This window comes from Uloborus diversus, chromosome 1, assembly GCF_026930045.1.
Source record: "Uloborus diversus isolate 005 chromosome 1, Udiv.v.3.1, whole genome shotgun sequence".
NCBI classification, from domain to species: domain Eukaryota; kingdom Metazoa; phylum Arthropoda; class Arachnida; order Araneae; family Uloboridae; genus Uloborus; species Uloborus diversus.
Window position 1 is genome coordinate 139,440,836 of NC_072731.1, and position 12,671 is coordinate 139,453,506.

The following is a 12,671-nucleotide window of genomic DNA, read 5'->3' on the forward strand; positions in this document are numbered from 1 at the left end:
AATTTGAATAAATGTTTTTGTGGTGCATGAGGGGTATAGGGGGGCAACGTTTTATCAACAGAAATTTCGAGTTTCCAAAAAAAATTTATTTATTTATTTCTTAATTTGGCCTAGCACTACAAGTGCTGGTTCATACTTTTAGACGGAAGTTGGCAATGGTAGCCATTGTTCAAATTATATGAAACTTTTTTTACAATTGTTCTGACGCAAAAGGAAAAATATGAGAGGGAAGAGGGTGATTTTTTGGGACACCCTAATACACACAATCACACCGTAAGAGAATTGAATGAAAAAGGGTTAGATTGATAAATTAGCTCATCTGATCATAGAATATTACTAGAATATTTCTTTTTTTTTTTTTTCAAAAATGTCCATTATCATACTCTAATATAACACTGTAATGCTTGCATTTATTGTAAGCCGGCCAGGGCAGTTCAATATCATCCTCTGCTATAACATTCACAGTAGTTTCTTTGTTTGGTAAACACTGTAAAAGCACTTTAATTTTCGCTTGCTCGTCGTAATCACAAAAATTTAAGCTGCACAAAATATTTTTATTTTTCAACTTTTGGTCTGCTCATATAAAATTCAAAAAACTTTCAACTTGCAAGATTATTGATATCTTCATTTTTGCAAAAATAAATGCATTTACAAATTTCAATACAAATATTGGCGAAATATGAAAACTACAATGTCAAACAAACTAATGGCTTCAATCAGATAGAACATATGTTGTCAAAAGGATATGCCTAAGGTCGACTCGTATTTTATGAGTCTTATTTCTCATTGCATCCGCTAATGTACTTGTGTAAAATTAGCGCAGTAAAACTCGTTTGAACCTTGATTCTTTTTTAAATTTATTTAAAAGTAGTTTTCAGAAATCGCTACAAACTACTATTTTTTGTATTGGACTACTCACTACACTACTCTTTTAAAAAAGTAGTGCGCTACACTACAAACTACTAAAAAATGTAGCTACTACAGTAGCGACTTCAAATGACTGGCTAAGCCTGAAAGAATGCATGTTGAGACAACGTTGCTTTGTAATGTTGACACCAGGGATGAACCAATTATTCAGCTGACATTTAGAATACTATTTGGTTTACAGAATACTTCATAGACCCGGCAACCAAACAGGGAACTAATTTCAACAACTGGTAAACAAACACTTAATTTTTTTAAACTATGAATGAAAGATAAAGTATAATACAAAAGTGTTACGAACAAAATTAATTCAAATTGTTACTTACCAATATTTTACTATTGTTAGTAATTTCACTAGTAAAAGAAAATACTCAGATGTTGGTAAATTTTCTTATTATTATTATCATACCCAGAGAAAATTAAAACTGCCTGCGAACTCAAATAGTTCGGAGTAAATAAATTAATAGAGCAAATAAATCAATAGAGTCTTTAAATTTTCTCGCAAATAAACTGTGCTCCTTCCAAAGCTTATACTGCAGATAACAACAAAACTGTCGAATACCAGCATATACATGGTGCAATCGAAAAGTAATGAGCCTATGTTTTAAAAAAAAATACTGATTTTTTGAGCTGATCGGTATAACTGCCTAATAGTCTTAAAAATAGGCCCCTCCTACAACAATGTACTTCTGTAGGAGGCTTTTCCTTGACTCAAAGGCATTCCTGAAGTCCAGTTTCCAGATATCTGCAAGGGTTGCCTTGACATGTGCTTGGAAGTCCTGGATGGAGTAGAAACATTCTCTTTTCAGCACTGATTTTAATAGGGGAAACAAGAAGTCAGGAGGCCAGAAGCCCGGACTGTACGAAGGCTAGGGCAATACTGGAGCATTGACCAAGACCTTCTGCAGTTAGAACTCTGGGCACAAATTTTGAACAGACTTACCACAGCAGTGCACCGTTTTTTACGATAAGTCCACGACTTTTGCTACTTGGTAGAGACTTAAACACCAGTCCGTGTTCTAAAATTCACATTCGTTGCACATTTACGTTAGCACGGCCCTAGCACGGCCGTCCAGACTGGGGTTCGTTAGTCACCACTTCCAGGCCTTACAAAAGGCCTCGTGCGACTTTTCTTCTTGAGAATAGGACGGACACTCAGTCCCAAAGGCCTGTTAAAGCATTACGAACGTTTGGAAAGGAAACAAGAAGCAAAATTTGATCTATTCGCGTTGAACTGGTGAACTTTTCATATCACTGTGTCACGCACCACGGTATAGGGGTTACTGTTAAAGCTGATGGTACCGCTTAAAAAATGGGAGGCAACTGATATGTGTTGCGCTGTAAGGACAACAACCCCACCACTGTCACTGTCAAGCAGAGCGAGCTGCAGGGCGTGCATGTGTAAGTATAACATAAGGCTCATTACTTTTGTATATATATTTTTCTCAATTACATTTACACCTGTTACAGTATCATTAATTGGGGGAACTTCAGCATTGGCGACTAAGATTTGCTTTTCATCTGCACAAAGTCTTCACTGCATAAATTTGTTTTAAAAAAACATCACAATTGTCAGCAAAAAACATTTGCATGTTTTTTTATGACTGTGTTTGAGAAAAATTCTTTCAGCAAAAACGTAAAAATGCATATGCTTCATTTTCATGATTTAGTCGGTATTTTCATTTTGTCAAAAATTTGACTATAGCGGGAAAAATCGGCGGAAGTGAAATGGAAAAATGCTTTTTTTGACCGTATAGTAATTAAATATTTGCTTTTTATTTCAAATTATATTATTCTAAAACTTACCATCAAAATGCATTAACATTCAGCTTATTCTTTTAAAGACTACTACAAGTTGGAGCCTCAACTACTGGTGGTTATACCTCGAACACGAAGCAAATTTCATTCTAGTCATGATTTAGTTTTAAACTTCACAGTTTAAATTCATAAAGAACATCAAATTGTTTAAATGTGCGAACCCCCTAGTAATGTAAATGTCCCAAAAAGTAAAGTTCATGTTTTTTCTAAATTCATTTGACATGGAAAGACCTTCAAGCATTTATATTATACATAACATAAAAAAAAATTACTTCATCCAGGATAAAATATTTCCACTTCTTTCTTCGAAATGATTGATGATCTTGCACAACAAGTTTGTAGGATGTAATGCATACATGGAAAGCATTGGGTTTTGTCCATCCCTATAAAAAATAAAATAAAATAGTAAAATTCTTGATTGTAGCAGCAACTAGAAATATTACATGAGGAAATAAACAACACTTATGATAATTACTAAAAATACAAAAAACTTTCTAAAATGACTACTAATATGATCATCGAAAGAGGGGTTGGCTGTCTTGCACTGAATCAGGAGTTTTGAAAAAAAACAAACAAATTTACTTAAAAAAATAAAATATTAAGTGTTGATTTGGCTTTGATTTTTATAAAAGTTTAAACATTAGACAAAACCTTCTACATCACACTATTTAAAATGCATTTACATGTCATCGTAAAAAGATTTTAAATCTCAAAATTATACAGAGTGTTCCTTTCCTTTTTAACTTTGCTAGACTAAGGAAGAAATGGAACTCATTTCTAATAAATATATCCTTTATACAAAGTTCGGAAAAAAATTTTAAAACTGCTTTAAAGAACAAATAACTTTATTTTACTATAAACATTTAAACTAAAAACATTCTCAATTCAAACTAATATTTCAAACAATCACCAATGGTAGCAAGTTAAACAAGAAGTCTTTTACAGAACCGACAATATTAAGTCTGATCATCTAACGAAAGTATGGAAAGCAAAGCAAACGATTCTTTTATGTTGCAACTCAATTCCATATGACACACACAAGGCCACATAAGACATCACTCTAATGCACTGTGTGTTGATCCCTATTGGCTTTGTTTATAGTGACGATGTTTCTCACATCTCCAATTACCTCACTCACATGTTATACTTCTCGCTGATATTCATGCAGTGGTCATTCCACAGAATTTCAGAAAAATAATAACTTTTTGAATGCTGTACCATATTTAATTTTCTTCAAATTTTATTGAGGCAACATAAATGCCCAAGGACCTATAATCCACAAACGGAAAAGATCTAACTGTATTTTTTCTCAAGTTATGTTTAGTCAGAAACCCTATTAGCTTGTTTAAGCAAAATTCAAAGGTTTACTTAACTTCAGATATTCTTTAAACCAGTGATTCTCAACCAGTGGTCCGTGGATTGTTTTCATGTGCTCCGAGAAGTGAACAGTCATAAAATAACCAATTTAAATCTTGGTATGTATCTTCAATGAAAAAACACCTGATTTAGCAGAAACACTGCATGACAGAGAATTTCTGACCCAGTTAACTTTTTTCGCAGGGTTGGCAAAATTTTGGACACTACAGAAGAAACCCTGTTTTTTACCGTTCTGTCCAAAATCCCAAATGTCCAAAACTACATTTTTAGGAAAATAGTATTGTGTGAGAAAACATAAAAAAAAAAAACTACATTTATGCGTGTGTGCAAAAATATGAACTAAAAAAAGAATAGCACAACTTTTATAATATAAATGTTTAATCGTCAATTCTTGTTCTTTAAAGATTTAAAAAATAATTTTCATTAAAACATCATGTAAAACTTATTTACAAAAATCATTTAAAAAATTTAGCTTTTTTTTGCACCAAAATATTATACATCTTTATTGTTTGCGTTATGAATGGAACTGAATTCAGTTGTCTTGGTAGTGCTGTGAATTTCCTTTCATAACTCTACCAAATGTTAAATAAAGAAGTTTTTATGTAATAGTTAGTGGCAATTTTTAAGTAATATGTTTTTATGAATGAACGTTTCAAAAAAATATTATAAAATACTCATTAATTAAACCTCATTAATATCTTTATATATGCATCATGAAAATTGCACGGAATATGAATTGATTAGATTTACACCTCTTTAACTTCAACATAGTTTTGGACAGTTTAATACAGTTTTGGATGGTAAAAACCTCCTGTCCTAAACCAGTTTTGGACAGTCCAAAACCCAACCCTGTTATTTAGCAGATATTTTTGAACAGCTCAACATATTGAATCTAGGCCTGCAGGGACCATCTAAAACCGCATTTGACCTTTTGAAAATCACTTCAAAATTACTTTGAGCAGTACTTCCCTGCTGATACAGATGTGAGGAAAAATAATCTGTGGGTGATTGATCCCTTTTTAGCTACCCACGATAATAATCTGTCTATTCAGGAAAATGAACAGCTTTTTGAAATTTCATCCGTTGATCATTTAAAAGGGATAAAATCTCTCTGCGAAAATGTTGCAGATTTTTGGATAGGATTACTTGATGAAAGTCCACTGCTCAGTGAAAAAGCTTTGGAACTTCTTCTTTCTTTTTATTCCACTTATCTCTGTGAGGAAGCATTTTCAACATTATGTGTCATCAAGAATAAACACAGAAATAGGTTGCTAAATTTGAAAGCTCCTATGAGACTGGTTTTAAACTTCTTTCGAGCCAAATATTGAAAAACTTTCAAATGGAAAGAAAGACCAAGGGGGTCATTAACGTGTTAATTTGGCGCTATCTAAGTCTTTTTATTTTGTTTTTATTATTAATATCTATGTGGTCCGCCAAGGATTCTGAAAGGTACAAGTGGTCCTCTGTGGTGAAAAGGTTGAGAACCACTGCCCTAAACCAAGAGAGAAATGCAAAAATTCGAAAACTAGTGAATTCTGCGATAGCTTTTCTGGTCAAGTCATGTATTATTGCAGTTTTATTGGTTTAAAAAAACTGAGTATGTTTTTAAAAAAATTGAAATAGTTTAAATATTATCTCATGAAATGGAAGAGTCTTTTTTATGTTTTTATGTATGCGGCAAAATTGGAAGCTTACAAGTCCTCAACTACACAATTAGACAAAAAAAAGTTTTGAAAAAATGCTCAACACATAACTATAAATGAGCTAATGGTAAAATCACATAGCAAGTATTATAGAAACAAATGCAGGAGGATTTCGAAATGTAAAAAAATCAGGACAATACGTAAAAGGGTAAGAAACGGCTCAGATGAGTAAATTTTACCTATTCTGTACAATTCCATAAATACGCATGCTCTTGAACTGGTAATTCATGACCAGTTGTCAGTTTACATGATTTTTGAGCATATTTTGATAAAAATCATGGCTTTCCATGACCATTTTCAAACATAGTCGAAATCCATGACTTTCCCCGGCTTTCCAGGAGCATGAACACACTGACTATATTCAGGGTTCATACTCTATCAAGACAAAAAAATTCCATGACTTTTCCAGGACTTTTTCATGACTACGAAAAAAAAAAATTTCATGACCTTGTTACATGAACCTAGATTTTGGTCTTTTTTCACATTCATGCATTAGATGTTTTTAGAAAACATTTTGAATGAATAGTACTATTCAATATCAATAATAAGAAAATATAATAAAAAAAGAAAAGTGCAATGAAATTTTTAATTTAGAAATCTTGTTGATGAAAACATTTACTGATGTTTTTGACAATGACATAAAGCATTGGACACATAAAATATTTATGAAATACAGAAATCAAGTAGTCATCATTTATAAGAAAACTATATGCAATGTAACTTACTCTGCTCGCAAAAAAAATTTTAAGTCGAATCACCATACACCCAGTTTAACTTCCAAAACACTTTTTTTCTTGCAGTATCTTCCGCATAAATTTTCACTTCAATTTTAGAATAGCAAGTAATATTCTTATAAAGTATATTTCACAACATTCTCCATTTAAAATTCTTGACATTGCAAATTTTGTTCAAGGTCCAGATAAATTTTTTCTTCAGCAGTTTTTCTTATACACATTAATAGATCAAATAAATAAATAAATAAAAATAAAATTAATTTAAAAAAAAGTTATTTCATTACATTTTTTTAAATTCTTGGATTTTTAAATCCAATTCATTATCTAAATTTTCTAGGGCTTACATTCTTGACAATAAGGAGCAAGTCCATCGGTAATTAAATATCGCATTTTCTTAGGTGAAAGTGAGAAATGCTCAGGAAAGTTATTAGGAAACATTTTAAAAACATCACGAATATCTTGCGATGAATCTATTGAATAGTTGTTGCACACTGCTTTCATCGTCCAAATTAGTTCAGCAATAATGGAAGTATCTTTCCAACTATACATGCGAAAGCTGGGTGAAATGGTTGAACACATAGCTGTTAAATTGTCCACGCATGCAGGGGTGGCACAAGTTCAAAATGTAGCCGATTTACTCCATTTTTGCTTTCATAATTTAATTTGTACTTCAATGTAGCCGTTACATAAAATAAAGCTTTTGGAAAGCATCTGCTTCTAAAAGCTTCATTTTTACTGGAACTAGCCATACTAAGCGTTGAAACCTAATAAAAAAGACTTTCGAAGATTCTCTGAGACGCACCAAAAAAGGAAATGTTAAGAAATGTTTACACAGACCAAGTTCACTTCGTATTTAATTTGCGCAGCAAAAATAGAACCAAAACTAAACATTTCTGTGAAAACACAAAGTTAAACTATAAACGCAAACCAAAACTTTTCACTATTCCGCGCTCAAAGAGGACATCCAGGCATGCTTCCTTAACCCATCACCCCTTTTTCAAATTGAACCGCTCGTGGTTGCTTAGTTGCGGCTTTTGAGGTCAGTAAAAGTAAAACAAGCAAATAAGGCGCCTGGCTGGAGATGAGCATGAGATTCTGTGACATTCAGACTCCAGATGACGTCACTTGATAAACACAGAAGACAACTTGCATTCTTTGACCGCTCAGTCAACAAAGTGGGCAGAAACGAATTGCGCAGCTGAAGTTTAGTGGAACAATACTCTACGGCCATAAACACGATAGGAAACAAAATGGCATTTATACGAGACTTGCAGAAAACACATTTGACAGTTGAACGGGGCTAGAAAGACTGGTTGCTCATAAGGTGCAGTTGCAAGGGTTAAAAAAAATTTTCTGATTTTTCGGTAGCATAGCTATTTTACTTAAACAACAACAAGGTGGGTGGGGGGCCATATTTAATGCTACTTTTTTAATCAATTTAACTGTTAAAGCTATCATTCAGATACTTTTCAAGTACTTAATTATTTAAAAAAAAATTCTTAAGACACATTTCCAGAAAGGTGAGAAAGGTGACAAAAGTTGCAAAAGGTGACTAAAAGTAACCAAATTTTCAAAAGGAGAGAAAGGTGACTGACTCCTCGGCCTGCATAAATAAGAAAAATTATTATCTATTGAAATTAAACATAAAATGAGCTACATAAAAAGTAGTCGAAAACTTTGTACTGCATAGTGAATAAAATATGACAACGTATATAAAGTACAAATTCAAAATGAAAAAAGGTTAAAAAACCAGCAAACAGCTGTTTCGGCACTCTAAAATACAAGTGCCATCATCAGTGCAATTAAAAACGAAGACAGGTTCAACCCGACTAAAACACAGTCGAGGCGAACATTGGAATGAGAGACGAGTTGTAAAAGATATGAGAGCAGTACCGGAAACGATGACGTCAAGGTTGCGTCAGAACTACAGAGGACAGTTGCACTCGGGTGAAAACGTCACGGACAAAAAATAAATCAAATAACAGACTTCCAAACATTAGGAAAAGGGGGAGTGCTAGACAAATCATTGACGATTAAATTAGAATTTTTCCATATGTAATATGACTCCCAAAAATCTAAATCATGAATGGACGAACACTCGTGAATAACTTTGGCGGAAGAAAAAATAAAATTATGGCCACAAGACCAACAATGTTGAGCAATAGAGGAGCGTTTGAGATCCTGTTTTTTGACGTAATTTTTGTGTTCTTTTATCCGGAATTTGAGGGATCGTCGAGTCTGCCCAATGTAGGCCAATTTGCACTGGCAGGAAACACTATAAATGCCCCATTTGTCAAGGTTCTGAACAGGGTGTTTAAGCTGTGAAAATTTTAATTTATTAACAGGAGAAAAAGTGACGGAAAAATGAAACTTTTTTAAGACTAACAAAAATCAAACACTTGCTCCTGTAAACTATTCGAGTTCCGTTGTCTTACCCTTTTTTCCTAAAATCAGTCTACAAATTGCCAAAATCTTTATCTTACGAAAAAGTTTAATATTTCTTACTCTGTATACAGAAATAGAAAAACAGGCAACATAAAATTCAAAGAAATGTCTTGATTAAGCTGGAATTCAGTAAATAGGGATTTAAACTACTTGAGCTCCTACAGTAGTTTTGCATAACAAAATGAAATACAGTAAAGTAAAATGCAAAAAATAAATAAATAAATAAATAAATAAATAAGTAAATAAAAAATGTAGTAATTAAAAATGAACTATAGAGTTTATTACTCAAGAAGTAACTCTGCCGTAACTGTTGGTAATCATGGAAACTAAAAAATCTGAAACTTCACCATTCTTGGGTTTCGTCGTCTTTTATACTTTTCTTCAGAAAACGCTGAATTTTAACTAGTTTTCCAGCTTTTTTTACCCCAAGAAAACTTTTGCACTTCGTCCATATACTTACGCTACAATAATGCTACAAGTCCCCCACATTTTCTTTAAAAAAGTCAAAAAAACCCACATTTCTTTCAAAAAAACCCATCTTTAGTTGAGTTTTTTTGGGTTTTATTTTTAAAAACCCAAAAAACGCTGGGTCCATGGGCTTTCTTTAAAAAACCCGGGTTTTTGCCAACCCTGAAAAGGGGACCATTTGGGAGCCCTGAATATATTAAAAAAAAACTTCCAAGTTCAAACCTGTTAATGTCGCTTGAGGAACTGCCCACATTATCATTACCCCCACTTTTTAATGAAAAAATATTTATTTGATCTTTTACTGTCAAGCTCAATATTTCTCTACCTTTTATTTCCACCACTGGAACACACTTTTCACTTGTCAGTCTAGAGTCCCCGTACCTATCACTATTTTTGGCTTAACTAGCTGTATGGGTCCCTGAAGACAGCTCTAATTTTTGAATTAGACCAAAAACTGAGCAGTCCGTTGTCCAGCACCATCGAAGGTATTCTTTCAGTTGAAGAACTTTGTAACCTTGAGCATATTTAACACCCACCTAGTCACCATTAATGAAGACGGTGGATCTTCGACCACGAGGATCAAACTCGGGACGCTCCAATCACAAATTCGATGACTTACCGATCAGGCCACCACAGAACCAATCCAGCATAGAAGCATCCCCCCCCCCCCATATATCTGCATATAAAATAATTCCTTAATAATTTTTTTTAGAAAATTTATTGTTCAGTTATCAGGGAATCTCTCGATAATCGAAAATTTGACATTCAGTTATAATGCCATTTAAATAATGCATGCAAGAAGCAATCATTCGATTTTAAAACCATTCCAAATCCATCCCTCTCAAGAGCGATGGTGCACCACCTACGAACCTCTCCCCAATTGCAATACCCCAAAAAGAAACAAAACCCCCAAAACTACAATACTGCAGTTTGTGTCATAACCTTATCCTTTTTTTGTCATCCCCTACAAATAAATTACACGAGAAGTAAACCACTTGCTTCATTAAGAAATTAATAAACACTTTTGTGCCAAGAAGTAACAGGCAATACCCAACTTTTGTAGCACAAATATCAAATTTACTACAGACAAGTGTTTTGGGGTTCATTACTCAATGGTGTGGACGTAAGGGGAAAGAGCTCCCATCAGGTTTTCAACTTAAGTATTCACCCCTTTTACATGAAATTCAAATTCAGTTTTAATACCTTTGAAGTTAGAACCTAATTGGCGTCCCCAACCTTTACTTCCTCCAACGGGACACACAACCCATGTCACCCACAGACTTCATTCGGATGGCGCGCCAGAGCTTAATGGCTCTTTTGATCAAAAGTAGGCAGAGAGCACATCATGTTATCATTTTTAATTTTGCCGGTGATAGTCACCCACAGACCCGTCCATGTGTTCACTCATGGACGGGTCCTTTCACTCAAAACATATCATTGGTCTACCAAATCATCCCAAAGAATCATTCGATAATCAAGCATTCGACAGCACACATTCAAAAATAACAAAATTCAACGAAACATTCGAAAGGCACTTATTTGATCAGAACACCATTTAGATCACAGCGGTTTCTATTTCTCAAATGCGCTGGCACACCTTTTCATCATGGCAGACCCACACTCCCCCTCCTCACAATAAGGATACTCCCTAAAAATAGAGTAACATCCATTAAGAATTTCAAAAACGCAGTATGCCCTCCCCCCCTCCCAGACCAACTTTCCCTGTGGGAGCCCGTCATTCCAAATTTTTCTTTGGGAATGGTTAAAGGATATATTGACACCCCCCCCCCCTATTTTTCTTCTATTTATCTTTATTTTTTCCTTTTTCCGAGTATTTTTATTTGTTTATTTTTATTTTTTCCTTCCATTCAGCTTTTCCTTTCTTGTGGTTCACAATTTTCTTTTTATTAGAGTTTTGGCTTAATCTTTGTCCAATTGAATTCTATCTTTCTGGGTTTACTGTACCTCAGAGAAAGCTTTTGGCCCATTCCTATTGGTTCCTTATCGGTTTATAATTTTCTCATCGGTGTTCGGCTAATCTGCTATTTTTATCTTTTAAGCTGCATGCTTATCTGCTCTTGGCATTTGTCAGATGTTTTTTCATCCATAAGCTCATTACTTTTTGCATTGAAAAAGGCATTTCCTGTAAGGCCGAAACACGTGCCCGCTGTAATTGGCAATTTGTGCTTTTTTGACAGTTTTTTTTACTTTACTGTTCAGCACAAAGGTATTTATTTATCTTAATTATTGAGAGGTTCATTCAATCATCAAATTGATCCAGAAATACACTTTATAGTGATAGACATCTCGAGAAGTTCACAAAGGGAGAACTCGAGCAGTTGATCGCTCGAGTGCTCGGAAAGTGATTATCGAGAACTTGAACAATCCATTGCTCAAGATATGTTAATCGAGATTTCGATATGTGTTAATGGAGAACTCAAGATGTGATCAGTGTTGCAAGATTGGGGGAAATTTCCCCATTTTGGGGAAATCTGGTGCTCTCTGGGGAAATTTTGGGGAAATGGGTTTTGAGGGGAATTTTTTGGGGAAAAATTTTTTTCTTGAGGACCAGGGGAAAAAAACCTCAAGGAAAAAAGAAATTTTTTTTGTATTTAGATTCGCGTCAAGAAGTAGTAGTTACATTGCTTGTATCAAACAACGTTGGTTTCGCTTTGCTCAACTTTATGGAATTTGCATTTCGCATTATGTGGAATATAATGCTACGGAATTCGCATTAATGTTCTGCATACGTGAAACGGGTAAAAATAAGTGTGATGAAGAATGTTCTTGCATAAATATATAAAAAAATCATAGTTTAAATGTTCATACAGAAGCAGAGTAGTAAATGCAAGTAGGAAAATAAAACATTTGGCTATTTCTTATCTCTCAGTCAGGCGCTTGTATTTATGACTAGTGGCACCCGCATGGCTTGCCCGTAGTAGAAAATTAAAAGGTCTTTTGGTTCCCCTGTACATTTACAAATAATGCATGATTAATTTCTCACCAATTGGCTTGCCCAGACGTTTCGGTTCCACGCTATGATAGCTTGGTAATTTACTCCTCCATCTTATAATAATTTTGCTAGGGAAAATGTTCTTAAAATTGAAATAGAAAAAGAACAAATCGAATTTTCGAAAAATCGCTTAAAGGTGTACACTCCCATGCTACAACTAATTCTTTGCCAAATTTCATGAAAATCGGC

The 12,671-nt window shown here is 33.9% G+C and overlaps 1 protein-coding gene across 1 annotated transcript in view; it reads right to left on the bottom strand.

Annotated features, from left to right (window-relative positions):
- The window catches only part of LOC129232473 (helicase domino-like), a 295,627-nt gene that overhangs the window by 226,403 nt on the left and 56,553 nt on the right, over positions 1-12,671 (bottom strand). Inside the window, exon 12 of the mRNA XM_054866621.1 lies at positions 3,015-3,125. Within this exon, the coding sequence (XP_054722596.1) occupies positions 3,015-3,125 (111 nt within the window). The remainder of the gene's footprint in view (positions 1-3,014; positions 3,126-12,671) is intronic.